This window comes from Nothobranchius furzeri, chromosome 9, assembly GCF_043380555.1.
Source record: "Nothobranchius furzeri strain GRZ-AD chromosome 9, NfurGRZ-RIMD1, whole genome shotgun sequence".
NCBI classification, from domain to species: Eukaryota; Metazoa; Chordata; class Actinopteri; order Cyprinodontiformes; family Nothobranchiidae; genus Nothobranchius; species Nothobranchius furzeri.
In genome coordinates, this window is record NC_091749.1 from 67,637,233 (window position 1) to 67,663,734 (window position 26,502).

Consider the following 26,502-nt stretch of genomic DNA (forward strand, 5'->3'; position numbering starts at 1 on the left):
TTACAAACCAGAACCAGCAAGAAGTGAAATAGTGGCTTTAAGACGGCTTGGATATTAACCAGATTTAGTCGTTAGAGGTGGAGAGGAGCTCCTAACGGACCCTCTGGTGACCTTAGGTTTAGTATTAGATGTGGAAACATCCAGAGGAGACCTTGATGAGCTCAAACTGCCTCCGGCCGTTTATTTCATCACCTGCATGAACGTATAAATATGCAACAAACCTTGATCTCTTCAAACCTGATATTTGTTTCCTGGAGCGGAGCTGAAACCCAGACAGCTGAGCTGCACTCGACGCCTCGCTCCTGCTATAAAATCAATGTTTCGGCTCGTTTTCCTGCGATTTAATTTTCTACGGTTGTTGGGAGATTTGGTGAAGGAATGCTGGGGCGGCAGGTAACCAATGACACGGAACATCAGGGCCCGTTGATTCAGACATTCACCTGGAACAAAAGATCCGATGATGACTGAAAGCATTGGGGGGGGGGGGGATTACATGAGGAGGATCGATCAGATTCTGGTTGACAGGCGACAGGAAAATGAATATGTAATGATGGGTGAGCTCTTGGCTCTGCCGTGTGCATCAGGATGTAAACAGCTCAGACTTTTAGACCACAGGTCCGTCGGCAGACCTCCAGATGTTCTCTGGATGACAGACTGTCCTCACTTTATCCTCCTCCTCATCAGTTTCCTTGTTTCACCTCAAGATGTTAACAAAGAGAAACGGAGGAGCCTTTTAGACGATCCCTCGGGTTTGGAGTCGCTGCCATCAGCTGATTCTTCATCCTGCTTCCATCGTCGCTTTTTGTTGGAGGAAGAAAAGATCAGCTGTGTGGGTTTTAGGAACATCTGTTTAGTTTGTTTATTTATATTTATTGTTTTAAATCCTCATATTTGGATTTTGGTTTGTAAATAATAAAAACTACTGGGAAAGATGCTTGAATGTTGGTGTGTGTGTGTGTGTGTGTGTGTGCGTGTGTGTGCGTGTGTGTGTGTGTGTGTGTGTGTGTGTGTGTGTGTGTGTGTGTGTGTGTGTGTGTGTTGATTTCTCTAAACATTTCTGCTCCACACAATAAATCCAGATTAGGCATATTGGTAAAAAATCTGAACAAAGAAATGTTAATTGTGTCGATCTACAGCAACAACATACAAAACTCACCGTTTTTAAAACTCAAGTGGGGCGTCACAAACTCAATCCAAGGGCAATAAATGTCCCCCGAGCCACGGTTTGGACACGCCTGGTGCAAAAAGGCGTGGTTGCGTGAGTTTACATTGGTCCTGTTATGGATATGACGACTTGTACAGGTGCACCTCACTTGACAGCTACAGGATGAAACTCCTGATGAAAAACACGACATATGCTGGAGTTTTCAGCAGGGTCACCAAAAACCTTCCTGATGGCCTGATTCTGTTTTTCCTATTCAAAATGGTTCTGATGGTCCGGTTCAGTTCGGGCTTCCTGGAGTTGGTATAAAGTTTCACCTCGTCATTTTCATGAAAGTCATTTTAATAATGCTTTTACAAGTTAATCATTATTAAAGCAGAAGTGTAATTAAACATCAGGTGGTTCATTAGTGTGGTCCAAATTGTGTTCAGGCAGCAAAAACCAGGATAAATGCCTCCCAGGTGATTGGATGTAGATCTCTCCTTTGGGTGGTCACATCTGGATTTTAAAATCGTTCTTGACTCCCGGATCCGAACAACCCCAGGAAGCTACTAACGGTTTTACTGAGTTGGGAAACAATTAAAGTTTACATTTTAAGGAGAATCGAGACTGTTGGGTAGGTCGTTGCTAACAGATTTCCCGTTTAGACCCTTTATTAAGTTCTTTGTAGGTGATTAATGTTTTTATTTTGTTTTAGTTATTTGATTGATTGGGGATCAGCTGTTACTCTTAGAATAATTATTTAAAAAATCCTTTTGGTAAAGTAAATTCCTGTTGCCGCCGGTTCCTCGGTAAACACCTGAGAGGATCCGAGTTACAGCGAGTTCAGGTCGTTCTGGTGTACACCAGCAGGTGGCAGAGCGGAGCTATTTAGTGTTCTGGCATTTTGAAGAAACGAGTGAAAGGAACGTTTTTGTTACACTTTTGACAGTTAAAAAAAAAACTTAACCAGACACGTCAATGAACATCTGGACTGAGTGCTGCTATAAAAGTGGAGAAGAGCTGCTTTCTGCCGTCTGTTGTCACACCCTCTCAGAACAAACCCTCTGGTCCGTTGCGCTTCTCTCTGAAACGGTCGGGTTTGAGTCATAGCTGAAGTCTCGCCTCTTCTACACAAAGCAGGGTATCCGCGGGTCCTTAAAAAGTCTTAAAAAGCCTTAAATTTGCTTTTCCAAATTTAAGGCCTTAAAAATCCTTAAAAATTACAAATAATCCTTAAAAACAGTTTCCAAAGGTCTTAAATTACCAAAGACCCAATAAACAAGATTCTTTTATTTCTGTAAAATTTTCGTGAATTTCTAGTTGGTGTTCAGCATTTTTTGTGTATGATGTAAGCGGAACCGTACACATTCAGTTGGTTGTGAAAGGGGGCTATTTTTAGTTGAGCACATTAGCTGGTTAAGCTAGTGGGAGCTTGTGCCATGGGGAAGTGCAAGTTTAATGGTAATTGGATGGCTAATCCCACGTTCACGACGTGGTTAGCACCGGTTCCAGGCAATAGCTGGAAATTATAGCTTAAATTTAATTTTAAAAATAGCTTAAATTTGGTCAAAGTGGCCTTAAAAAAGGTCTTAAAAAGTCTTAAATTGGGCTCCCTTAAACCTGCAGATACCCTGCAAAGTGATCCAGGATGAAGGAAAGCTGACGAAGAGCCGGTTTTCTGTTTCAGTCTTTCTCATCCGACGTGCTTCATCTGTGAAGAGCTAACGGTGACGACACGCGGCGGGTCGTCTCACACTTCTGAAACAAACTGTGTGTCACTTTGTCCTCAGATTGCCACCTCTGTGTGATGAATATGGGAAGGTGTTTGTGGGGGGAGGGGTTCTAAAGGTCAACAAACAGGCTGTTAACACAGGAGAGCGACCCACACACACACACACACACACACACACAGATTATAGGGTTGAACTGCAGGATGATGTTATTTTAAACGTTTTTTTTTTCTTAAGAAATTAGAACAGTTGTTTAAAACAACGGCATACAGATGTTTTCTCCTGATCATCAGCAGGAAGTCTCCGCTCAGACGGAGCAGCCTGGCGATGAAACGGATTATATCAGATGTAAAGACACGTGGAACAAGAAGTGATTAGATGGTGTTGGGTTTTCTTGTACGTCGGATGATTTTTAATGTCAGCAGTAGCAGCCGGATGTAAAACATCCAGTTCTTCCAGGAATGTTTTTAATATTTCTGCTGAAACAAGACAAATCATATAAAACCTTTTACAAAAACACTAAAAGATCTTTTAGGTAAGAAGTAGGGCTGGGCAGTGAATGGAAAAATTTATCGTTATCGAAATTTTTGACACTTATCGGGATAATTTTTCCCATGCCGATACAATTGATAATAAAAAAGTGAAAAGATGTGTGTAGGTTGGCAGCATTCATGTCCCTTTAATAAGCTGTACCGCCTTGAGTCACGTAAACATGTGACAGCCCCATCTAGTGGACAACTTTAGTTTCCACACATATCTGTAGTTATCGTCCATTTATTGTTATCGAGGTGAAACCCTCAATATATGGTGATATTGATTTTAGGCCGTATCGCCCAGCGCTGGTAAGAAGAGAAACTCTAACCATACTGATGAAGTACCTGAAGACAAAGGTCACATTTTCTTTACTTCTCGCATTTTTCTGATTTCCAGAAACCAAACTCTCACGCTCGGATTTCACCCTCGTCATTTTCTTCTTGTTTATCTGTTTTACACTGTAAAAACAAATAACGTAGATTTTACGGTAAAACGCCGGCAGCTGGGGTCGCAATCTTAAACTTTAAGAACATTTTTCGTTAAAAATAATGCAAGAAGTACAGTACAGAGGAATTATGAATTTTTTTGCAAAGAAAATGTGTACAAATGGCTGTTGTCACCAATTAATTTATATAAGACAACTTCGCGTAAAAGCTGCAGTTTTAGATCATTTGATGGTCGACGGGTTTTTCTGTCATGGTTTATCAAATTTACGGCTATTTTTACAGTGAAGATCTTTATTGTTGACGCCTCATCTTGTCGCGTTATCGAGACTCGAGACTTGTTAATTTTACTCAAAAAATAAACGACTTGATTAATAAAAAAATAAAAATACTTGCACTTGTATAGCGCCTCTCAGAGTAAGGACTCCAGAGCGCTTTACACTACAGTGTATCATTCACCCATTCACACACTGATGATGATGAGCTACGCTGTAGCCACAGCTGACCTGTGAGGCGAGGCTGCCGAGCACAAGCGCCACCGGTCCTTCTGACCACCACCAGCAGGCAAGGTGGGTTAAGTGTCTTGCCCAAGGACGCAGCAGCAGAATTCTCTGTCCAGAGCCGGGATCGAACCTGCAACCTTCCGATTATCGGACAACTAATTGACTAATAATCTGCTGGAAACTGCTGAAGTTCAAACTGAATCTTTATTGTTTTAGTTTCACATGAGTGATGGAGAATTATCAGGTCTGTGTTCATTAGTTTTGCTCTGGTCTGACTTTCTTCAGGTGTCCTAGTTAGGAGATTCTGCCTTCAGGTTGTTCAGGTGAAATTCCTGCAGCTCAGCTGTTTGTATTCCCTTTATAAATGAGGAGTTATTGGATTAATTTGAGGACTCGTCTCTCCCGGTAACGGGGTCGTGTTTGTGCCTTCCAGCAGGTCGGCTGGATCTGAATCACTCAGCAGAATTACCTCCTGGTTCCAATTAGAAAACAATCAGCACAAACAGGAACGCTGTCGGGATCCTGGTTGCTTTCTGCGTTCCGTTCGGAACACCGACTCTAAAACGAACCTCGGTAACTCGTGGTTTCTCGTACTTCACCCCATTTGTTAGAAATCTGTTTTATAGTCGTTACGAATGACATCACCCACGAACGCTGGCGTCTGTTTCCACGGTGACGGCGGATTGAATATTCAGAGCAACCCTGAATCGGAGACAAACGCAACGGCAGCTTTTTGATTTATATGAAATTGATTTTTTATTCATTCCCGTGAGCAGAAGATGCTGCTCTCTGATTGGTTGTTTCCTGGAGCAGTGCACCATGGGATTTGGAGTTGTATGGTGACCCCTGTGACTTCCTGTCTGGCTGTTTGGAGTTTCTTCATTAAAGGAGCTAAATTGAGGCTTTGGAAGTCATTTTCACCCCCAGACTTCCCACTCAGGCCGAAAACACGCACGAGTTGATGAGAAACGAGTTGAGCCGGGGGAGTTCAGAGGTCCTGGAGATATTGATCTGATTAGCACTGCGGATCGATCTGATTACGGAGGCGAGTCGATGAAAAGCAGGTTGTTGAGCTGGTGGAGGCTTCAGATTGATTTCATTTGTTTGTTAAATCAAACTGTAGCTCTGATATTTATTACTTACTAAACTTATTACTAAACTTTATTTTAATAATAATATTAATACATTTTATTTCAACAGCGCCTTTCTGAACACTCAAGGACACTTTACAGAGATAAAATACACAACAATAAAAGATAAAACAGCATAAAACAAACAGACGGATTGGAGCAAAGAGAGTAACTATTGGAATGCTAGACGGAACAGGTGAGTTTTGAGTGTGGTTTTAAAGAGAGTGAGGGAATCAATGTTACGGAGGTCAGGAGGAAGTGAGTTCAAGAGCTGGGGAGCAGAGCGGCTGAAGGCCCTGCTCCCCATAGTAACCAGACGGAAAGGTGGGACTGAGAGGTGGATGGAGGAGGAGGACCTGAGGGTGGAGGTTGAAGGATGAAGGAGGTCTGAGAGGTACGGTGGAGCTAGGTTATGGATGGCTTTGAATGTATACAGCAGAATTTTGAATTGGATTCTGGAAGTGACTGGGAGCCAGTGGAGCTGCTGAAGAACAGGGGTGATGTGGTGGAAGGAGGGAGTTCTGGAAATGATGCGGGCTGCCGAGTTCTGGAGAAGTTTGAGTTTTTGGAGGGATTTGTGAGGAAGACCGAAGAGAAGAGCGTTGCACACATGACTTACTGTATATCCAGCTGGACAAAGGTAAACAAAACCACATTAAAACCAATAACTACAGCATATAATCAAGCAAGCGCTAAAGGTTCTAGACAGAAAACCAAAAAAGCGCATCATCATTGCAGAATTCTTGAAAAATACCGAATACTGAGCTGGGAACACATGATTAGATATACAGATTCAGTACTTATGTTTAAAATATTACATGGATTGGCTCCGATTCCATTGCAAGAGTACATTAAACAAAAAGGAAAAGACAACATGTCGACCAGGGCGAGTTCCAGGGGTGACTGTCTGATCCCCTTCAGAAGAAGCACCTTTGGACAGACGGAGTTTTCCTATCACGCCTCAAGAACATGGAAGACAATTCCAGCAGCGATCCGTGAATGTACTTCTGTGAATTCTTTTAGCAAAGAACTTAAATTGTGGCTCTTAGATACTCAAATCTGTTCACACAATCCAACATCAACAGAATACATAACAGCAAATTTAAGGACAAGGTAAAGAGTGTTTTTCCATTGAGGTGGGGACTATTATACTGTCTTGCTGCTAAATGGTGTATGACTATATTTTATATGTATATGTGGAAAATTTTAACTTGTGCGGCTACTTTTTAAGTTTTAATACAGGGTAAACGGAAGTAGTTAATTTACAAATTAGGGTGTATTATGAAATGTTTTATCTTTTTATTCTTTTTTTTTTTTTCTTTAATTTTAGGATCACAACATTGTTTTGTATTTGTTTTCCTGATTGTTTGTATTCACACATGTGTAGCAGCTGTCAACCTGCTGAGGGACTAGAGATGGAAATTAGCCTTGGCTATAATCTTGCATATTTACGTATATATAATCATATATATGTCCATTAATATGTACTGTCCCTTTACAAATAAACTTAATCTAATCTAATTTCCTGTTGTTTGATTCGGTCTCATGACCTTTAACCTCTCACCTGCTGAGGCCTGTAGACGGAGCTCTTGGCTCTTTTGACCTCCGACCTGCTGAGATGAAGAGGTTTACCCCTCGCGATGAATCTTTCTCTCAGCAACACGATGGATTCCAGACGGTCTGGAAATGACCTTTAACCTTCCCAGGGTCATTGCTGACTGGGTTTAGGAAATCTAGCCTGAGCTTTTTTCTGTTTTTCTAATTAAGTCTTTAGGTTCAGGCTCCGCCCCTCAGCTGATGTCTTTAGGCGCCTCCGATGAACTTTTCCATTCCTGCGTTCGTTGTCTATCGTGTTCATAAATCACCAAACGAGAGAAAGTTGTTCCTCACAACAAATGCCAGCGCCGTCACGACGCCGTCCTGGCTGAAAACCGAGACGAGGAGAAGCTAAGTAGATGTTTCTTGGTATGAAAATGTCAGATATTATTACTTTGGGCGTAGTTTGCAGCTCTGTTTGTAATAACCAGGAGGCAGAATGAAAAATGTCAGACATAAACGGCCTTTTATGGTTTTCATACCGTGAGATGGAAACCGTAAAGCTCGTAGAACGACACCAAAACACACATTTAGGTGTCAGAGGAGTGATAATGGGAGGAGGAAGACTCTGCAGATGATTATGAGATCACAGATGGGTTCTTAGTGGAGATAAGTCATGCGTACGACTCTCGCTGGTCCCGTGTGGCTTACTCTCTACTTCCTGTTGGTGTGTGGAAACACACCAACAGGACTCATCATGGAAGTCCTGCTCTTGTGTTTGAAGGATCCTGCTGTGTTCCACCAGGTTACTCACATCTCTGTTTCCGTTTGAAGTTCACGAAGCCAAAGGTGTCGTCGTGTAAAGGAAGGAGAAGAAGAAAATATAATTTCTATAGCGCCTCTCAAGATAAAAATCACGAGGCGCTTCACAAAAAAAAAGTAAAAATATAAAAAAGAATTTAGAAAATGGTTAAAAATATATTTAAAATGAGCAAAAAGAGACAATTGTGATTAAGAAAATGTTAAGAAAGAGAGAGAGAGAGTGAACAGGAAAGAGGGAAATCAGTGGATCCTGAGGAAGGTGGAATAGGTGGGGAGAGCAGAATAAAGAGAGAGAGGTGAAGAAGGTCATACAAAACCAGCTTGAACAAGTGAGTCTTCAGCTGCTTTTTAAAGGAGTCCACTGAGTCCACTGATCTCAGGCTCAGGGGGAGAGAGGTCCAGAGTCTGGGGGCCACAGCAGCAAATGATCTGTCACCTTTGACCTTTAGCCTGGTGCTGCACAACCAGTAGGCTTTGATCACTGGACCTCAGGGACCTGCTGGGGGTGTAGGGACTAAGAAGATCACCAATGTATGATGGTGCTTGTCCATGTAAGGCCCTATAGACCAGAACCAGGATCTTGAAATGAACCCTGAAGTTGACTGGCAGCCAGTGAAGCTGGAGGAGAAGCGGGGTGATGTGGGTGTATTTGGAGGACTTGGTCAGAAGCCGAGCACAGGCCTTCTGAACCACCTGTAGACGGTTCAGGGAGGTTCTGCTCAGACACGTGATAAGAGAGTTACAGTAGTCTAAGCGTGAGGAGATGAAGGTGTGGAGAACTGTCTCAAGTTCAGAGCGGGACAGAATGGGACTCAGCTTAGCAACGTTAAGGAAGGATCCTGATTGGGAAACCTCGGGGTTCTGGAAAGGTTTGGCGGCAGGATGGTCAGCTCCTCCAGCTCTGAAGCCACGGCCCAGAACAGGAAATAGGTTTGGAGTCTGTCTCCACCTGGAGTGATGGGTCTGAATCTCGTCTGTTGTACTAAAGGAGGAGCTGAGCTGAAAGGTTCACATGTCCGTCTGAACCCTTTCCTGGGGGTCATAAGATTTAGAAGAATCCAGGAGACAAAATCCATTTTCTTCTGTAGGGAATCTGCTCCTCGTCAAAAGAAGCCAGCTGAGATGGTGATGAGGAAGCTTTCTGGTCGCCTCCCTCTGGAGGTGTTCCAAACACTCCCCACTTGGAGGAAACCCTCTCCGGAGGTCTGGGAACACCTCTGGGTCTACTGGGAGGAGCTCCGCGCTCTGGGTATCCCTCCTGGACCCGGTACCTTGATGAATGAATTTATGAAATAAGCTAACTTTAGCTTAAAGAAATAAACAATGAAATATTTTATCCGACCACAAAAGTAACACAACTCCACGGGAACAGATTTGAGCTGACGGGTTAAAGATTGGCGCTCTCCTGCCGGACTGCTCTGGTTGCGGGCTCTCACACGGTGGTGTCTGTTGTTCAGATCGCATGCTCGTTGTCCCGTTTCCGGTCCCATCGAACGGGCGGATTAGATCATTAATGGGATCCTAACCGGGTTGTGCACTAACGCCGTCAGACCGAAACAGACTGCTGCTGACTTAGCTATTATTCTCTGGGTGTAAAGATTTCTGTGGCTGAGTCCATGTGTGATGATCTGGACTCACGGGCCGATGGTTCCACCCTCAGATCCAACATACGCGGTCGTTTATCACATCTTTGATCCAGAATAAAAAGTGTTTGAGTTATTTTTTAACCGCTAATCTGATCTAGTTTGTCGCTAAATTGTAACCGACGACTGTTCCTGATTGGGCGTTGTATAAATAAAAAGAAAAGTAAAGCTCTGAGGATGAGATCATTGGATAAGTGTCTACAACCTGATGCAAGATGGCCGCCACAGCTGGTTAGCGGCTTTAGCAAACATCAACGTGTAACTCAGCCAGTTTTACAGAGTTTGAATCAAACGTGATGTCGCTGCGCGTCGTTAACGACTCGGAGTAACGATGGATTACACGGCAGCATCTGCAAGCAAACATCCATACATGAACTAAAACCAGGACCTCCATCCATCCATTTTCATCCGCTTATCCGGAGTCGGGTCGCGGGGGCAGTAGCCTAAGGCGAGAGGCCCAGACTTCCCTCTCCCCAGCCACTTGGGCCAGCTCCTCCGGGGGAATCCCAAGGTGTTCCCTGGCCAGGTGAGAGACATAGTCCCTCCAACGCGGCCTGGGTCTACCTTTAGGTCTCCTCCCGGTTGGACGTGCCCGGAAAACTTCACCAGGGAGTCGTCCAGGAGGCATCCTGACCAGATGCCCGAGCCGCCTCAACTGGCTCCTCTCGATGTGGAGGAGCAGCGGGTCTGGTCCGAGCCCCTCCCGAATGACCGAGCTTCTCACCCTATCTATAAGGGAGAGCCCAGCCACTCTTTGGACAAAACTCATTTTGGCCGCTTGTATCCGCGATCTCGTTCGTTTGGTCACTACTCAAAGCTCATGGCCATAGGAGAGGGTAGGAACGTAGATCGACCGGTAAATCGAGAGCTTCGCCTTCTGACTCAGCTCTCTCTTCACCACGACAGACCGGTACAACGCCCGCATCACTGCAGACGCAGCACCAATCCGCCTATCGATCTCACGCTCCAGTTTTCCCTCACTCGTGAACAAGACCCCGAGATACTAGGACCTAGCGGACCCAAATGGACCAATATGAACAAGTTGACCATGAACACATGAAGGAGTGTGAGTGATTCCTGTCTGTGCCCTTTGGGTCTGGTTCTTTGTGTGTGTGTGTGTGTGTGTGTGGGGGGGGGGGGGGGGGGGGGGTTAAAGGGCTCTCTTCACCAAGAGTGATTGTAGGCAGATTAAACCATCAAGCTTCTGCAACAATAAGATCATAAGATCAATGAGATTCGACCAGAATGTCATCCTGTTCTTGTTCTAACCGGTGACTTAAAAGAGCCCCGAGGCTGCCAACCACACACACACACACACACACACACACACACACACACACACACACACACACACACACACACACACACACACACACACACACACACACACACACACACACACACACACACACACACACACACACACACACACACACACACACACACACACACACACACACACACACACACACACACACACACACACACACACACACACACACACACACACACACACACACACACACACACACACACACACACACACACACACACACACACACACACACACACACACACACACACACACACACACACAGGCCGTAGGGAAATCACCTTTCAGACTGATCTCCGGGGTGAACATGCAGCGTGAGGTAATGATGAGGTGCATATGTACGGCGGCATCTCCGCTGCTGGCAGAAGACCTTCGGTACAAAGTGAGACGCGCCGGCTGGTGTCGTTGCTTTGATGAGGATGGATGAGGACGTTGTGACGGCGACGAGATGAAGGGATCGCGTGTTGACATTTCTGCTATGAGAGTGGTGTTAGGTGAGCTCAGAGGAGATCTTTTAGGAGCTCCGAAGCAGGAACAGCAAAACCCATCAAGTGTTGATTGAATTTATATTCATGTTTGTTTTATATTTTTGTTTCCAACAAGAATCCAAAGGTCATTTTAGACTTCCTGTTTAGATCAGTCCTGTTGTCTGTTGGTGACGTCTGCACGCCTTTCCTTTTATTCCTGAGAATCATCTGGGGTCAGACGATCTTCGTGTTTCAAGCTTTTTGATTTATTATGTGAAGTTACGAGGAAAAAAAAGCTGCATATTTATGTTTTATTGCTGGAACTTCTTGTTAAACTCACTCCTGAAATCTTATTTTCTACTTCCGGCATGACTGTGATTTCTTTGTGTTTCAGGTCTGGTGAAGTTGGGCATTCACTGCGTCACGGGTCAGAAAGTCGCCATAAAGATCGTCAACCGAGAAAAGCTCAGCGAGTCGGTTCTGATGAAGGTAAGATGGTGGGTTTTCCGCCTGAACATGAAAGCATCTCTGGGTCAAAGTTTGTTTAAACTCTGATGGATTCGTCTCGTTTCTGCCTGAAAGGAAGTAAAGATGCTTTTAAAACGTGTTCAGAAAATAAAACGAGTGAAATTAATATTCTGATTTTGTTAGATTTAGTTATTATGAAAAACTATGAAGTTTAAACCTTAATTCCTTATTTCCTTTCTGTTCAAGAGACTTTACAGACTTTTGAATTTTTATGCTCATGATTGCCCCCTCAGGCCAAAAGCATAACGGCAGCTTCAATAGTAGGCTCGTGCACGAGGCGCGCATACTGTACGTGCACACTCCTTAACGAAAATAACCGCTGAAACAGTCCCGTGTCTGTGTGTGTGTGTGTGTGTGTGTGTGTGTCTGTGTGTCTGTGTGTGTGTGTGTGTGTGTCTGTGTGTGTGTCTGTGTGTGTGTGTGTGTGTGTGTGTGTGTGTGTGTGTGTGTGTGTGGCCCGGAGGACAGAGGACAGGAGAACGTGCAGCTAATTAATGAAATAATGTGGTTCTGTACCTTTCTCTTCAGCACAGCCGACAAAGGTTTATGATGGGTCAGTCCTCCTGCATGCTCAGATCATTCCCTTCCCTTGCTTGAAAAATTGTTCCAAAATGAAAGTTGAACCCACATCTTTTTTATCTGTGAATTCAATGCCGTTCGGCGAGTCTCAAATAAAAATGTGGGCATCTTACTGTAAACAATATACCATTAATGTAAAAAATAAACTCTAAATAAACTATGTTCACATCCAGAATCAAACCCAGGTCATTAAAGCCGGGTGTACACTGTGCGACTTTTTCACTTTTTTGAGCCGATTTTCCAGTCGTGCGAGAATCCACGACATCGGGGCGAGTTTTGCGCCGAGCGGTTGTGTAGTGTACAGGGGGTTACGAGAGGCGATTAACACCACGTGACCAGCCGCCGATCAGCAGTCGTGAGGTCGCAGGGACTTCTGGTGTGTTTAGTATTTCGCTCATCCCTCGTGAGGGTATCGTACTGTTGAAGCGGCGCTGCGAGCAGCTGCGAGCAGCTACGATCCAAAAAGTATCAGAACCGCTCAAGGCGCATGCGCGCGCAATCCTGCATCAACGCCGGCCGGTCGCTCGCTATTTCCCTAATAACACACGCTGTTCGTTTTTGTTTCTACACGTTTTTTTACTCACAAAGATTGTCAAGAAAGCGTGTTTGTCGTGTTCATGTCAAATTAAACTGATCACAAAACACAGATTCACTTTCTTTATTTCGTTTTCCTCATCCAACCCCCATAAATCCCTGTGTGTCCTCCTGCAGCACTCCCGAAGGACAACAGGCAAGACAAAAAAGTCTGACGTGTTGAGTAAAAACTGCTATTTTTAGCACATTTTTAGGGCCGACGTGTTGCTACCAGATGTACAGTGTGAGCAGTCAGGTTGCATGCGAGAACTGGGTCGTGCAGTGTGAGCACACGACTCGTGAGATCTGCTCTGCGAGGAAGTCGTACAGTTTGAGCTGAAGCTGAACGCTACGAGTGAAAAAGTCGCACAGTGTACGCCCGGCTTTACACTATCTGTAACATTTATATCCTTGATGACAGCTGAAACAACGTCAAACCAAAGAACGGTTCGGAGTGAAAATGGCTATGTTGTTGCTAATTTGCAGGAAATATCTAGAAGAAAGTTCTACAGAAAGTAGCTAAGGGTCCTCAGAAATGTAGCTAGGTTTGTCACTAGGCGTTAGGAACAGCGACAAAGTGGCACTGCCTCTCTCTCTGCTGCTAAATCTACGGATAGCAAACGCTACGGGCGATGCCTGAGCGTGAACGCGCATGAAGCAGCCTGCTCGACCCGAGCATCTCTCTTTTTCTGTGATTTTACAGAAAAACAGGCAATCACAGTAAAAATGCCAGGGCTCATTCTACAGGACCAGGGCATTGCAGGAGAATGTATGAAGAAGACATTTATTATTTCTATTCATGTTTTGGCTGTCAAACTTCCTTATAGTCCCTTTAATAATAACAGAAATATTTTTACTTCACTGAAAAATGATGAAATGAAAATCTTCCTCAGCTTGTTTTTCAGAACCTTTTCCTTCCCAGCAGCCAGACTGACTTCCTGTTATCTTTTAAAATGGTTTTGAGTCAGACGTTCAGGAGATCTAATTGTAATTTTTAATCCCAGAACCAGAACGGGTTTTGCCCCGTTAGGTGAGCTTCATCACTTGGACACTCGTTACGCCTTTAATTTAACCTACTCTTTTTAGTTTTTTTTGTCACTGAGACAAAATCTGTTTTTCTAAAAATACAAAAATAAAAGATAAAAACAAAAAAAGTTCGACAGAAAACTGAATTTTAGCTCAAACAGAAGATCGCCCGGTTTGGGTGCTTTTATATGATTTTTTATTTTTTTTTTGTAATAAACTTGTTTTATATAAATAAACTGACTTAAATCCCAACGAGCAGCTACCAGGTCCTGGTTCTGATCTTTTATTAATCAATTCCTGGTCCTTAAAGACTGTTTGGATGGTCGTCTGTTCTCCTGCTGTTCCCACTTTTCCTGATTTTAGGCAGCATGAAGGTCACCTGGGTTCGGGGCGGAGTTTCAGTCTCCTCAGAAGTTTGGTTCTTAGATGACTGTTGATTTTCAAAATGAATAAAATCGGTAGATAAAAAATCAGAAGAGCAGTGAGTACACTTAAAAAAATTTTTTTTAAAGATTTTCCAGAAATGTTCCCATTTTCAGCAGATTTTCGATGTTTATATACTTTAATCAGTCGTCATCAACAACTTTATTTCTAAAGCACTCTCCATGCAAAGTGCTGTGCATGCATAAAAAACCAATGACCCCTGCAAGGGTCAACAAAGACTTGCATATAAACAAATAAAAGAAACAGAACAACAGAACCAAACAGGATAAAAGTGAGTCTTCATCCGACTCTTCAAAACCAGCAGCGAAGGTGTTTGTCTGACCTTGAGTGGAAGGTCGTTCCACAGCTAAGAGGTCAAGCCGGAGCAAGCCCCGCCTCCTCTAGTGGAGCGTTTTACACGTGGAACGACTGGGATGTCTCTTGCTGTGATGATCCGAGTGCACGTGGAGGATCGTACCGTGTGAGTAAATCAGACGGATCGCTCGGAGCACAGCCCTGACTTCAAACAAAAACAAGCATCTGAAACCTGACTCTAAAACAAATCGTAGACGAGACGGGACGAGCTAAGGCAGGCGTGACATGTTCCTGCATCCTGGTGGCTGTCAGGAATCTAGCTGCAGCGTTCTGTGTGAGCTGGAGGCGGGCTGGAGCAGCCTCTCTAACCCCTGAGCAAAGGGAGGTGCGCTCGTCGAGGGGTGAAGTAATGAAAGCGATGAAATATTTGATGATATCTGCTCTAATATTTATGTCTGTGTTCAACATGTCTCTGTGGTTTCCGTGCTCTGGGCACAAACGTGTTCTCCTCCCACGAGGAGCTGGAAGTCGAGCAGAGGGTGATGCAGGTGTGCAGGTGGAGGCGTCGCATGTCTCCCACACCTATTGAACAGACCACGGCTGCATGCAGAGCAGGTGTTGGGGCTCTTTAGTGTTTATTGTTGTTCCCTTCTACGCCTCCGACCGACAGCTGCATGCAGACAAACGGGAGGCGGGGGTGTGACGCCATCGCCGGACGCCGCTTCAGTTCCCGCTGTGGAAAGATGTTGGGACTCATTTGGGCTCGGATCGGGTCGTTTCGGTTATACGGTGGATTATTTTGTTCTCACATGAAAACGCGTCAGGCTTTTTCACTTTCAAATAAAAACCCAAATCTATTTTTAAATAAAATCAGAGATTAAAGCTTTGAGCGGGCCCTAACGGTTAGCTCCTAACTGAGCTCTTGACACGTCATTTTGTAAAAACTAGGGATGGGTACCTTTGACATTTGAATCGATTCGGTACTAATTCCCGGTACCTAGGAATCGATACCGGTACTTAACGGTACCAATTTTCGATACTTTTGAGTGTTTAATATTTTAATTCTCTTTTATAATTAAATATATATTTTTCTCAATATACTGTATAACCATATTTGATAAATATCACGATAAATAACATGTAATTGTTTGTATTTTAACATCGTCCTTGTAGTTTTATAAGCTGATAATTAAACTGAAGCAAACATCTTTACTGTGAACTAAATTTACTGTGTATCTTCATTCCTTTTGCCGTCTTTTTTAAATTGATTTTTCCTACTGGGAAGTTAGAATTTCCGAGGAGAAAGCGAACGCACCATTAGATGATAACAACGGTGGCATAGGAAGCTAACATATCAAGCTAACGTTATCTTAAACAGTTTATTTAACTGCTGGAGCAGATTAAAACGATGATGCCTCACACTTAGATCGTTGTCGCTGGTTTCATCTTCACCCAATCACCCGTCGCATTTAGTAAAGTGAAGCCAAACTTTAGAGCGCGTTCATGTTCTTCTAGTCGGAAATTCGGAGTTCCGAGGAGAAAGCGGACGCACTATTAGCGGAACGGAAGCTAACAAATCAAGCTAACATTATCTTAAACATTTTATTTACCTACCGGAGCAGATTAAGATGAGGATGTCTCACTTAGATCGCTGTCGCTGGTTTCATCATCTATGGAACTGTGGAATGTGGTCGGTACCTTTAAAAAGTACCGAATTCGGTACCCGTCGCTAGTAAAAACTGTGACTTTACAGCAAAAACGGATAAACTATCAGATCTGAGAGATTTCAGCTTCATTTCTCTGACTTGCTTCACCAAAATGACCCAAGTTCTGATTTCTGTTTCACAACTTCACACTTTTCACAGCATCAGAATAAATTTTGTTCTGTTGAACTGAATTAAATCTTTCTTCTCAGGACAAACTGGTTCATCTTAATCTGGGACAAACGTATCAGCAGATGATTTTATGATTATTAAAGTTCTTTGTGCTGCTTCTGCTCTGACGGGGGTCATGTGACCAACTCGTTGGCTGCCTCGGTTTTAACGACCGCTTCATCCTAACGGGGAGCGAGCGGATCACTACTCGCCTCCCACCACTGTTATTGCTGGAAGCTAATTGGGTCTTTATCCTGATGTTGGCGAGACTGAAGAACAACGTTCTGTTGTTGATTGAAGGAACTTCTAATGAAGACAATTCAGCTGTGAGATGACGACGTTGAGAAGTGGTGAGCTCACTTCTGATTGGCTGCTCTGATTCCAGCAGGATGTTGACTGAACAAAGTTCTCCTTCATTAAAATGTTTGGGTTTTCTGTGACCTTTGACCTGAAGGCTGTTAGTAATATTACTGAATGCCGGTTTGGAAACCGGCAGATCGTTCAAACCAGTGACAAGAAATATTTTTATTTCCTTTTTGACACAAAACACTAAAGTTTTGTTGCAAAACCAAATTTACATCCATAAAAACGTTTATAGAGAGAAAATGCTTTTATCAGGATTATTCGTTTACAGATATTTAGTTTTTATTGCGAGTTACCATCCAGCCCCGTTGTCCATTCCTTACAGGACAACTGGACACGGCATTAGCCGCTACACGCTAACTGATGCTAATAATGCTAATGTTTCACCACAACTGGAAATTACCGTCAACGTGACGAAAATAACTTGAACTTTCTTTCATTAACACAAACTATCATCAGGCAGGAAGTGACCAGGCTCAGAGCGCGTCGCATCTAAAACAGTCCCGACAGAAACGGTCCTTTAACGCCAAAAGCAGGACAGCAGATTTCATCGACAGGAAGACTTAAGGAACTGATGCTTAAACGTGTAATTACAAAACCGAATCGGTGCATTGATCCATCACACGTGCACGTCGTGCACATGCGTGAGGTGATGGTGAATGGGCAGCTGCAGATCAATAAAGTATCAATCTTAAGCATTTCCGTTCATCCCAGAAAATTCCTGTGAAACGTGAAGCAGAGGTTATTTTCACGTATTTGATGCTTTAGTTGTCTGCCGCGTTTAAAGCTCTGCGCCTCCGTTCCCATCCCATAACCTCTCATCAGCTCGTTGTGTTTCTAATTAGAAGTGAACGGTGGAGATGAAGCAGCAGATGCTGCTGGGGCTTTTCCTGCCGTCATCACTCCTGCCTTTCTCCGCTGACGCGATCGTGTCGACGCCGCCTTTCCCTCCTTACGGGGGGGGCTTCCCTAATTTTCCCTGCCTTGTGTTTATTTTCAGAAAACACTGGGGCATCGTTGTCACGGCAACAAGAAGCATTTTGCCCCCAGTCACGGCCTCTGATCTCACACAACTGGGTCCAGACAGCCAAGTGAAATACTGTTTATGTGAAAGAACTGGAATCAGACCAGATCTGAAGCCTCTCTGGAGGATCAGAGCTGCTCGGCTCCTCCTGCGTCAGCTGGCGTTGTGAGAAGAACCCGCTTGGTTCTGTTTGGTTTGACGTTTCAGACGTGCTGCGTGTTCCCTCCTTCTCTTGGCTGCTTTCACGGCAAACTTTGTGAGGCGCTGGATGGATTCTGGCGAGGAGTTTAGCATATGAATGTGTCCTTTGTTCATAATTCAAGACGCATTTACGTTCTGCAGGCCCATTGTTGCATACGGAGTCTGGAGGGAACCAAACTGTTTTCCTTTATAGACACGTCTCGTTGGGTTTCGTCACTTATGGCCAGACTCTAAAACATTTGTTGTTCCTTCTGATAATTCTGATCATATCCTTAAGCACTTTTTAGCATCGAATCAGAAATATCTGGGGTCACATGTCTTGAGATTTGTTATTTCCAGGGTCTGAATCTGAAATGTTTGGGAACCAGTGGTGCAGCAGGCCTGGAGGTCCAGGTTGTCACGTTCAGAAGTTAAAATTCGTCTGAGACCGAGTGAAAAGCTCTCCTCGTGTAAAACAGCTGGTTAAACATCATAGAAATTCATCCCTAAGGTGCTTTTATACATGAAGACGGACAAACCGAGTCCGACGGTCTTCCTCTGTTGGGCGGCCGGGTTCAGCCTTACAGATGAGATCCATCATCCAGAGCTGCTGCTCCTCCTCGTCAGACATCAGGTGAGGTGGCTCTGGCTCCTGGTCGCCTCCCGCTGGAGGAAACACTCCAGAACCAAAGGGAAGGACCATCAATCCTCACCGGGCTGGAAGCCCGTTGGGATCCACCAGGAGAAGCTGGTGCACATCTCTGAGGAGATGGATGGGTCAGATCATCTGTGACTTGGACACCTACCCTCCATGTTTACTCGCTCCTGTAACAGAATCCATCATCTCCATCAGAAACTAAAGGTTCTGTTCACATGGATCCAGTCTCGTCTTTAGGGAGAAGTCACCTGCGTTTAAACCTGCGTGTTTGTGTGATGCCGGGTTTAGATCGGTATCAGAGCCGCTAACGGAGACTCACAGCTGCAGGGTTCTGGTTCTGTTGGATTCTAACGGAGGAAAACCAGGATCCAGGATTTTTCTGACTGAAATGACCAAAAAAAGAAACTTCCTGTGTTTGAGGAAAGCTGATGTAGTCGGGAATCACGTCACCGTCTGGGCTCTGTAGACCTCTTCTGTCCTTCTGAGTAACGGACTGCTGGAACAGATGAGTGAAAGAACGCTGAAGAAAGCATCTGACCTTCTCCCATGATTCACTGCTGCTCTTAACCCGTGCACTTTCCCAGAACTCCGCCGCCTCTGCCTGCGATGCTCGTGAATGTGTTTTGTCTGATGGGTCACGCGGTGAGGATGAGGAGGCTGCAGGCTTCATCTCACTCATCGGACGTCTGCGTGGAGTTAAACCAGCTCGAGATGTAAAACGTGGATGTCTCCTAACTTCTTTCTGCTCTCTCCTCGTCTTCGTTCGAAGCTGCAGCAGTTTTTATATCATCTGCGTGCGTGTTCAGCGGCAAACGCCAGACTTAAACAAGAAGACGGTTTAATTTGTGTGTTCAGCTCTAAAATAATCACCGTTGAGCTAAACTTCTAAACAACCTCTTATCAAAGATCAATAAACCTTGTTACGGCGGGACGAGTGTCTGAATCTGAGATTTTTCAAATCTTTTCAAAACCTGTTAGAAAAGTTTTTAAAAAAAAGTCTTAAATAATAAAACCATCATCTCATTTTGAATTTAGACCTGATGGTGATGGATAGGTGATGAATGGATGGAATGAATGATGGAATGAATGATGGATAGATGCATGAATGATGGGATGGATGGGTAATGGATTGAGAATGGACAGATGGATGATGAGATGGGTGTTGGATGGAGGAGCGGATGGAAGCATGAATGGATGGATGGATGATAATATGGATGGATGAGTGGATAGATGGATGTTGGGTTGATGGATGGAAGCATGAATAGATAGACTGATGCATGACTAGATGAAAGCATGAATAGATGGATGGAAGCATGAATAGATGGATGGGTGGATGCATGAATAGATAGACTGATGCATGACTAGATGAAAGCATGAATAGATGGATGGAAGCATGAATAGATGGATGGATGTATCAATGGATGGATGGATGGATGCATGAATAGATAGACTGATGCATGACTAGATGAAAGCATGAATAGATGGATGGAAGCATGAATAGATGGATGGATGTATCAATGGATGGATGGATGGATGCATGAATAGATAGACTGATGCATGACTAGATGAAAGCATGAATAGATGGATGGAAGCATGAATAGATGGATGGATGTATCAATGGATGGATGGATGGATGCATGAATAGATAGACTGATGCATGACTAGATGAAAGCATGAATAGATGGATGGAAGCATGAATAGATGGATGGATGTATCAATGGATGGATGGATGGATGCATGCATGAATAGATGGATGGAAGCATGGATGGATGGATGGATGGATGGATGACTGGATAGATGGATGAAAGCATGAATAGATGAATAGATGCATGACTAGATGGATGGATCGATGGTTAAGTGGATGAGTGGATAGATGGATGTTGGATAGATGGATGAAAGCATGAATAAATGAATGGATGCATGAATAGATGGATGGATGGATGGATGCATGAATAGATGGATGGAAGCATGAATGGATGGATGAATGGATGGTTGGATGGATGGATGGATGGATGACTGGATAGATGGATGAAAGCATGAATAGATGAATAGATGCATGACTAGATGGATGGATCGATGGTTAAGTGGATGAGGGGATAGATGGATGTTGGATAGATGGATGAAAGCATTAATAAATGAATAGATGAAAGCATGAATAGATGGATGGATGCATGCATGCATGGATAGATGGATGAAAGCATGAATAGATGCATGACTAGATGGATGGATCGATGGTTAAGTGGATGAGTGGATAGATGGATGCTGGATAGATGGATGAAAGCATGAATAAATGAATTGATGAAAGCATGAATAGATGGGTGGATGCATGAGTAGATGGGTGGATGGATGGATGGATGACTGGATGGATGGATGACTGGATAGATGGATGAAAGCATGAATAGATGAATAGATGCATGCCTAGATGGATGGATCGATGGTTAAATGGATGAGGGGATAGATGGATGTTGGATAGATGGATGAAAGCATGAATAAATGAATGGATGAAAGCATGAATAGATGGATGGATGCATGAATAGATGGATGGATGGATGCATGCATGAATAGATGGATGGAAGCATGAATGGATGGATGGTTGGATGAATGGATAGATGGATGAAAGCATGAATAGATGAACAGATGCATGACTAGATGGATGGATGGATGGATGCATGAATAGATGGATGGAAGCATGAATGGATGGATGAATGGATGGTTGGATGGATGGATGGATGACTGGATAGATGGATGAAAGCATGAATAGATGAATAGATGCATGACTAGATGGATGGATCGATGGTTAAGTGGATGAGGGGATAGATGGATGTTGGATAGATGGATGAAAGCATTAATAAATGAATAGATGAAAGCATGAATAGATGGATGGATGCATGCATGCATGAATAGATGGATGGAAGCATGAATGGATGGATGGTTGGATGAGTGGATAGATGGATGAAAGCATGAATAGATGCATGACTAGATGGATGGATCGATGGTTAAGTGGATGAGTGGATAGATGGATGCTGGATAGATGGATGAAAGCATGAATAAATGAATTGATGAAAGCATGAATAGATGGGTGGATGCATGAGTAGATGGGTGGATGGATGGATGGATGACTGGATGGATGGATGACTGGATAGATGGATGAAAGCATGAATAGATGAATAGATGCATGCCTAGATGGATGGATCGATGGTTAAATGGATGAGGGGATAGATGGATGTTGGATAGATGGATGAAAGCATGAATAAATGAATGGATGAAAGCATGAATAGATGGATGGATGCATGAATAGATGGATGGATGGATGCATGCATGAATAGATGGATGGAAGCATGAATGGATGGATGGTTGGATGAATGGATAGATGGATGAAAGCATGAATAGATGAACAGATGCATGACTAGATGGATGGATGGATGGATGGATGGATGTTGGCTAGATGGATGTTGGATAGATGGATAAATGCATGAATAGATAAATGCATGAATAAATGAATGCATGAATATATGGATGGATGATGTTGGCTAGATGGATGTTGCAGAGATGGATAAATGCATGAATATATGGATGGATGGATGAATGCATGAATAGATGGATGGATGGATAAATGCATGAATATATGGATGGATGGATGAATGCATGAATAGATGGATGGATGGATAAATGCATGAATATATGGATGGATGGATGAATGCATGAATAGATGGATGGAAGCATAAATGATGGATGGATGAGTGGATAGATGGATGAATGCATGGATAGATGAATGCATGAGTAGATGGATGGATGGATAAATGCATGAATATATGGATGGATGGATGAATGCATGAATAGATGGATGGAAGCATAAATGATGGATGGATGAGTGGATAGATGGATGAATGCATGGATAGATGAATGCATGAGTAGATGGATGGATGGATAAATGCATGAATATATGGATGGATGGATGAATGCATGAATAGATGGATGGAAGCATAAATGATGGATGGATGAGTGGATAGATGGATAAATGCATGAATATATGGATGGATGGATAAATGCATGAATATATGGATGGATGGATGGATGAATGCATGAATAGATGGATGGATGGATAAATGCATGAATATATGGATGGATGAATGAATGCATGGATAGATGAATGCATGAGTAGATGGATGGAAGCATAAATGATGGATGGATGAGTGGATAGATGGATGGATGAATGCATGGATAGATGAATGCATGAGTAGATGGATGGATGGATAAATGCATGAATATATGGATGGATGGATGAATGCATGAATAGATGGATGGAAGCATAAATGATGGATGGATGAGTGGATAGATGGATAAATGCATGAATATATGGATGGATGGATAAATGCATGAATATATGGATGGATGGATGAATGCATGAATAGATGGATGGATGGATAAATGCATGAATATATGGATGGAGGATGAATGCATGGATAGATGAATGCATGAGTAGATGGATGGAAGCATAAATGATGGATGGATGAGTGGATAGATGAATGCATGAGTAGATGGATGGAAGCATAAATGATGGATGGATGAGTGGATAGATGGATGAATGCATGGATAGATGAATGCATCAGTAGATGGATGGATGAAATCTTTTCCTGTTCAATGTTATAAATAATTTGTTGTTTATCCATACTTGCTCTAATTTCCCTCTGGGATTAATAAAGTATTTTTGAATTTGAATTAAAACGTTCTCGCTTCTCTTTCTGATTCTTGTTACATTTTTTCTTTACATCCTGTTTTTTTCTCCCCTTTTTCTTCATCTCTTCTTGTTTAACCTGTTTGTTTTTTCTTGTTTCTTCTCATCCTTCTTTCCTTTGTTTTTTTTTTTTTCTATAATCCCATTCCTTTGATCTGGATTCTTTTTCCGTTCTCTCTTGTTTTACGACTCCGTCTCAGGTCCAACCCGCTGAACAGATTTGTGTTCCTCCATAAAACTCCAGAATGTTTCGTGTCGTCTGTCAAATCAGGCGCCACACCGCTGACAGCCGCCGTCTGATTGTGATTGGGTGCTGGAGCGAGCTGGGCTCTCTTCACCCGGACGTCACGGCAACAGATGGCGGTGTGATTAGCGGGTGGATGTTCCAATTTATCGTCCGCGGTGTCCCTCGGCCCTGGATCGTGTTTCAATTAAACACAGATTTGGAGGCAGAGCCCCGGAACCGGAGTCGTAATTCATTAGGAGGAGACGTGACGTGTGGAGGCGTTAATTGGAGGAGGTGGGTGTGAGACATCAACTCTGAGCTCCTCAACGGTGAGGAGGAGGAGGAGGCGAAGGTGAAGCCTGCAGAGGAACTCTCCAAAAGTTACCCTGACAGGTTCTCGGTAATATTCAGTTTCTCCATCTAGAACTTTATTATTCCCGATCATCATCAACAGATGTTTCTCTGCTCCAGAACACCTGGTTGATCGAGTGACTCGCTGTCCAGGACTGGACGGTGGCCAGTATCAGGTGTAGTCCCGTTTTAGTCCAAAGCTTCAGACTTTTCTGCTTCTGTTCAGGAGCTCGTACCCCTCTCTGGGAGGCGGGGTCACACCTGGACAGGTCGTCCCCATCGCCGGACCACAGACAGAAAAAATCACACTCAGAGGGATCATCTCCTATCAGGAATCTACCAAACAGTCTGAGACTGATGGAGGAACCAGGAGTACATGCAAAATCCACACAGGGGCGCCCAGCTGGGATTCAAACCAGCAACCTTCTTTCTGCAATGCAGCAGTGCTCCCCCCCCCCCCCCCCCTAATTAAAGTCAGTTTTCATGGTTTGCTTACATTTTGTCCTCTGACTGAAAAACTCCATGCCGGTTTTCCGGGGTCGCTCCGGTCTGATTATTCAGTGACTCGGATGTAAACTCAGTTCTTTTAGAGTCCGAACATCAGACGTGTTGCCTCATGTGTCTCAGTAGTGGGCCGGTACTCACGGGTCAGAACCACGCGAAAAACCCAGAGCTGAACCTGAACTTGCATCACTAAGCCACTAATCCCACCTTGTTTCATGGGACCTGGATAATCCCTGGAAACCCGCCCGTCTCCAGCAGCTGTGTTCAGACGAATGTCGAAATTCTTCCCTGAACTGTTAAACTTTAGAACTAGAGTTTCTTTCACCAGCTTGAATGTTTAGCAGCTGACTGATAAAAACGAACAAAGCGACTCACATCAGCTGGTTCCGAAGGATCGTTTACCTCGTGTGGTTCAGTCGGGATCAGGAACCACGGCGGGTCTTTGTAGAGTAAAGACAGGGTTCTACTACCCCCCCAAGGTGCTTCACAACAAAATCAGTCATTCACCCATTCACACACTGGTGGTGATGAGCTACGATGTAGCCACAGCTGCCCTGGGGCGCGCTGACGGAGGCGAGGCTGCCGAGCACTGGCGCCACCGATCCCTCCGACCACCACCAGCAGGCAAGGTGGGTGAAGAGTCTTGCCCAAGGACACAACAGCAGCATTCTTTGGTCGGAGCCGGGATCGAACCAGCAACCCTCCGACTGCCGGACAGCCCCTCTGCCTGCTGTCACACCAGTTGAATCTAAAATCAGTGTGTCGCTTGAAGGATCCACACTTCCGGGGACTGACCTTCCCTGTGGGAAAAGTTTAGTTTCCAGAATATTAGTTTTCAAGGAAATTTAGTTTTATTTTTTATTTAACTCGAAGATGAGCCGGGACGAGTCGGCATCTTCACGTCTGACCAGAGCTGTACGAGAATCGGGTTTCGACCCTTAATTCTAAGAGTTTTGGTGACCCGGAGACCGCCGGGGTGAACCGTTGTAGCTAATAAGTGTTTGATGATGAAACAAACAGCTAATAATTATAATTAGATTAAATCCCAGTTAAGGAGGTGACCTGACTGAAGACGGTGAACTCTGGATGACTGTAACGTCTTCACGAGTCACACCGACGGCGTTCACCCCGAGCCGTGAAACATCAAGTGCTCATTAATATAAGTGGTAATTATTTTTATTTTATAATAAATCACTTTTACCGCCAGACCAGCTGTGATGTCATCACCTTACTGTTGACCAGCAGGAGCTTCCTGGCCTCGGCGGCCCACGCTGACTCGAACGTTAAAACATCAGACGGGACGTAATCGAGTTAAATCGGCGTCAGAGCGTGTGTGTTGACCTCACATGGCTTTAATCAGCCTCTGTCATGCTGCGCTGCGTGTGAGAGGAGATGAAAGCAGCGATGATCAGATCCGACAGCCGGACGACGCATCTCACCTCCGTCCATCCCGGAGCGTGGGAACGCCGGAGCAGCGATGGAGCTCATCCCTGCGCTTCACCATGGTAACCTGGAGAAGATGCTGTTTGTAGCATCTGAACCTGGAATCTGTGGAGCGTTTCCCTTCGCTGTTGGACTCTCGGGCGTTCGCTCCCACGTCTCTGGAGTTCTAAACTCATTTAAAGAATTCACAGGAAGGTTTTCCTCTAAAAACGGGGAATGTCATCAGGAATCAGACAGAGGAGGAAAGGGAGACTACTTTGAAACAGGTTAACAACTTGACTTGATGACTGTTGCAGCTTGTGACCCCAGGTGACCCCAGGTGACCCCAGGTGACCCAGCTTCTGCTGCTTGATGCAAGTAAAACTTGATTAGGACTTTGTTGATGCCGGTTTTTTCCACCTCGTTTGTGTTTTTG

At 44.1% G+C, this 26,502-nt stretch overlaps 1 protein-coding gene across 11 annotated transcripts in view; it reads left to right on the forward strand.

Annotated features, from left to right (window-relative positions):
• LOC107381556 (serine/threonine-protein kinase BRSK2) overlaps positions 1–26,502 on the forward strand; it is a 147,769-nt gene that overhangs the window by 58,742 nt on the left and 62,525 nt on the right. For 10 of the 11 annotated variants that reach the window (XM_070555113.1, XM_054731937.2, XM_054731939.2 and 7 more), the window contains exon 2: positions 11,680–11,774. In XM_070555113.1, coding sequence (XP_070411214.1) covers positions 11,680–11,774 — 95 coding nt within the window. Of the gene's footprint in view, positions 1–11,062; positions 11,313–11,679; positions 11,775–26,502 lie in introns of those variants that run through there. The other variant, XM_054731942.2, reaches the window with a different exon arrangement.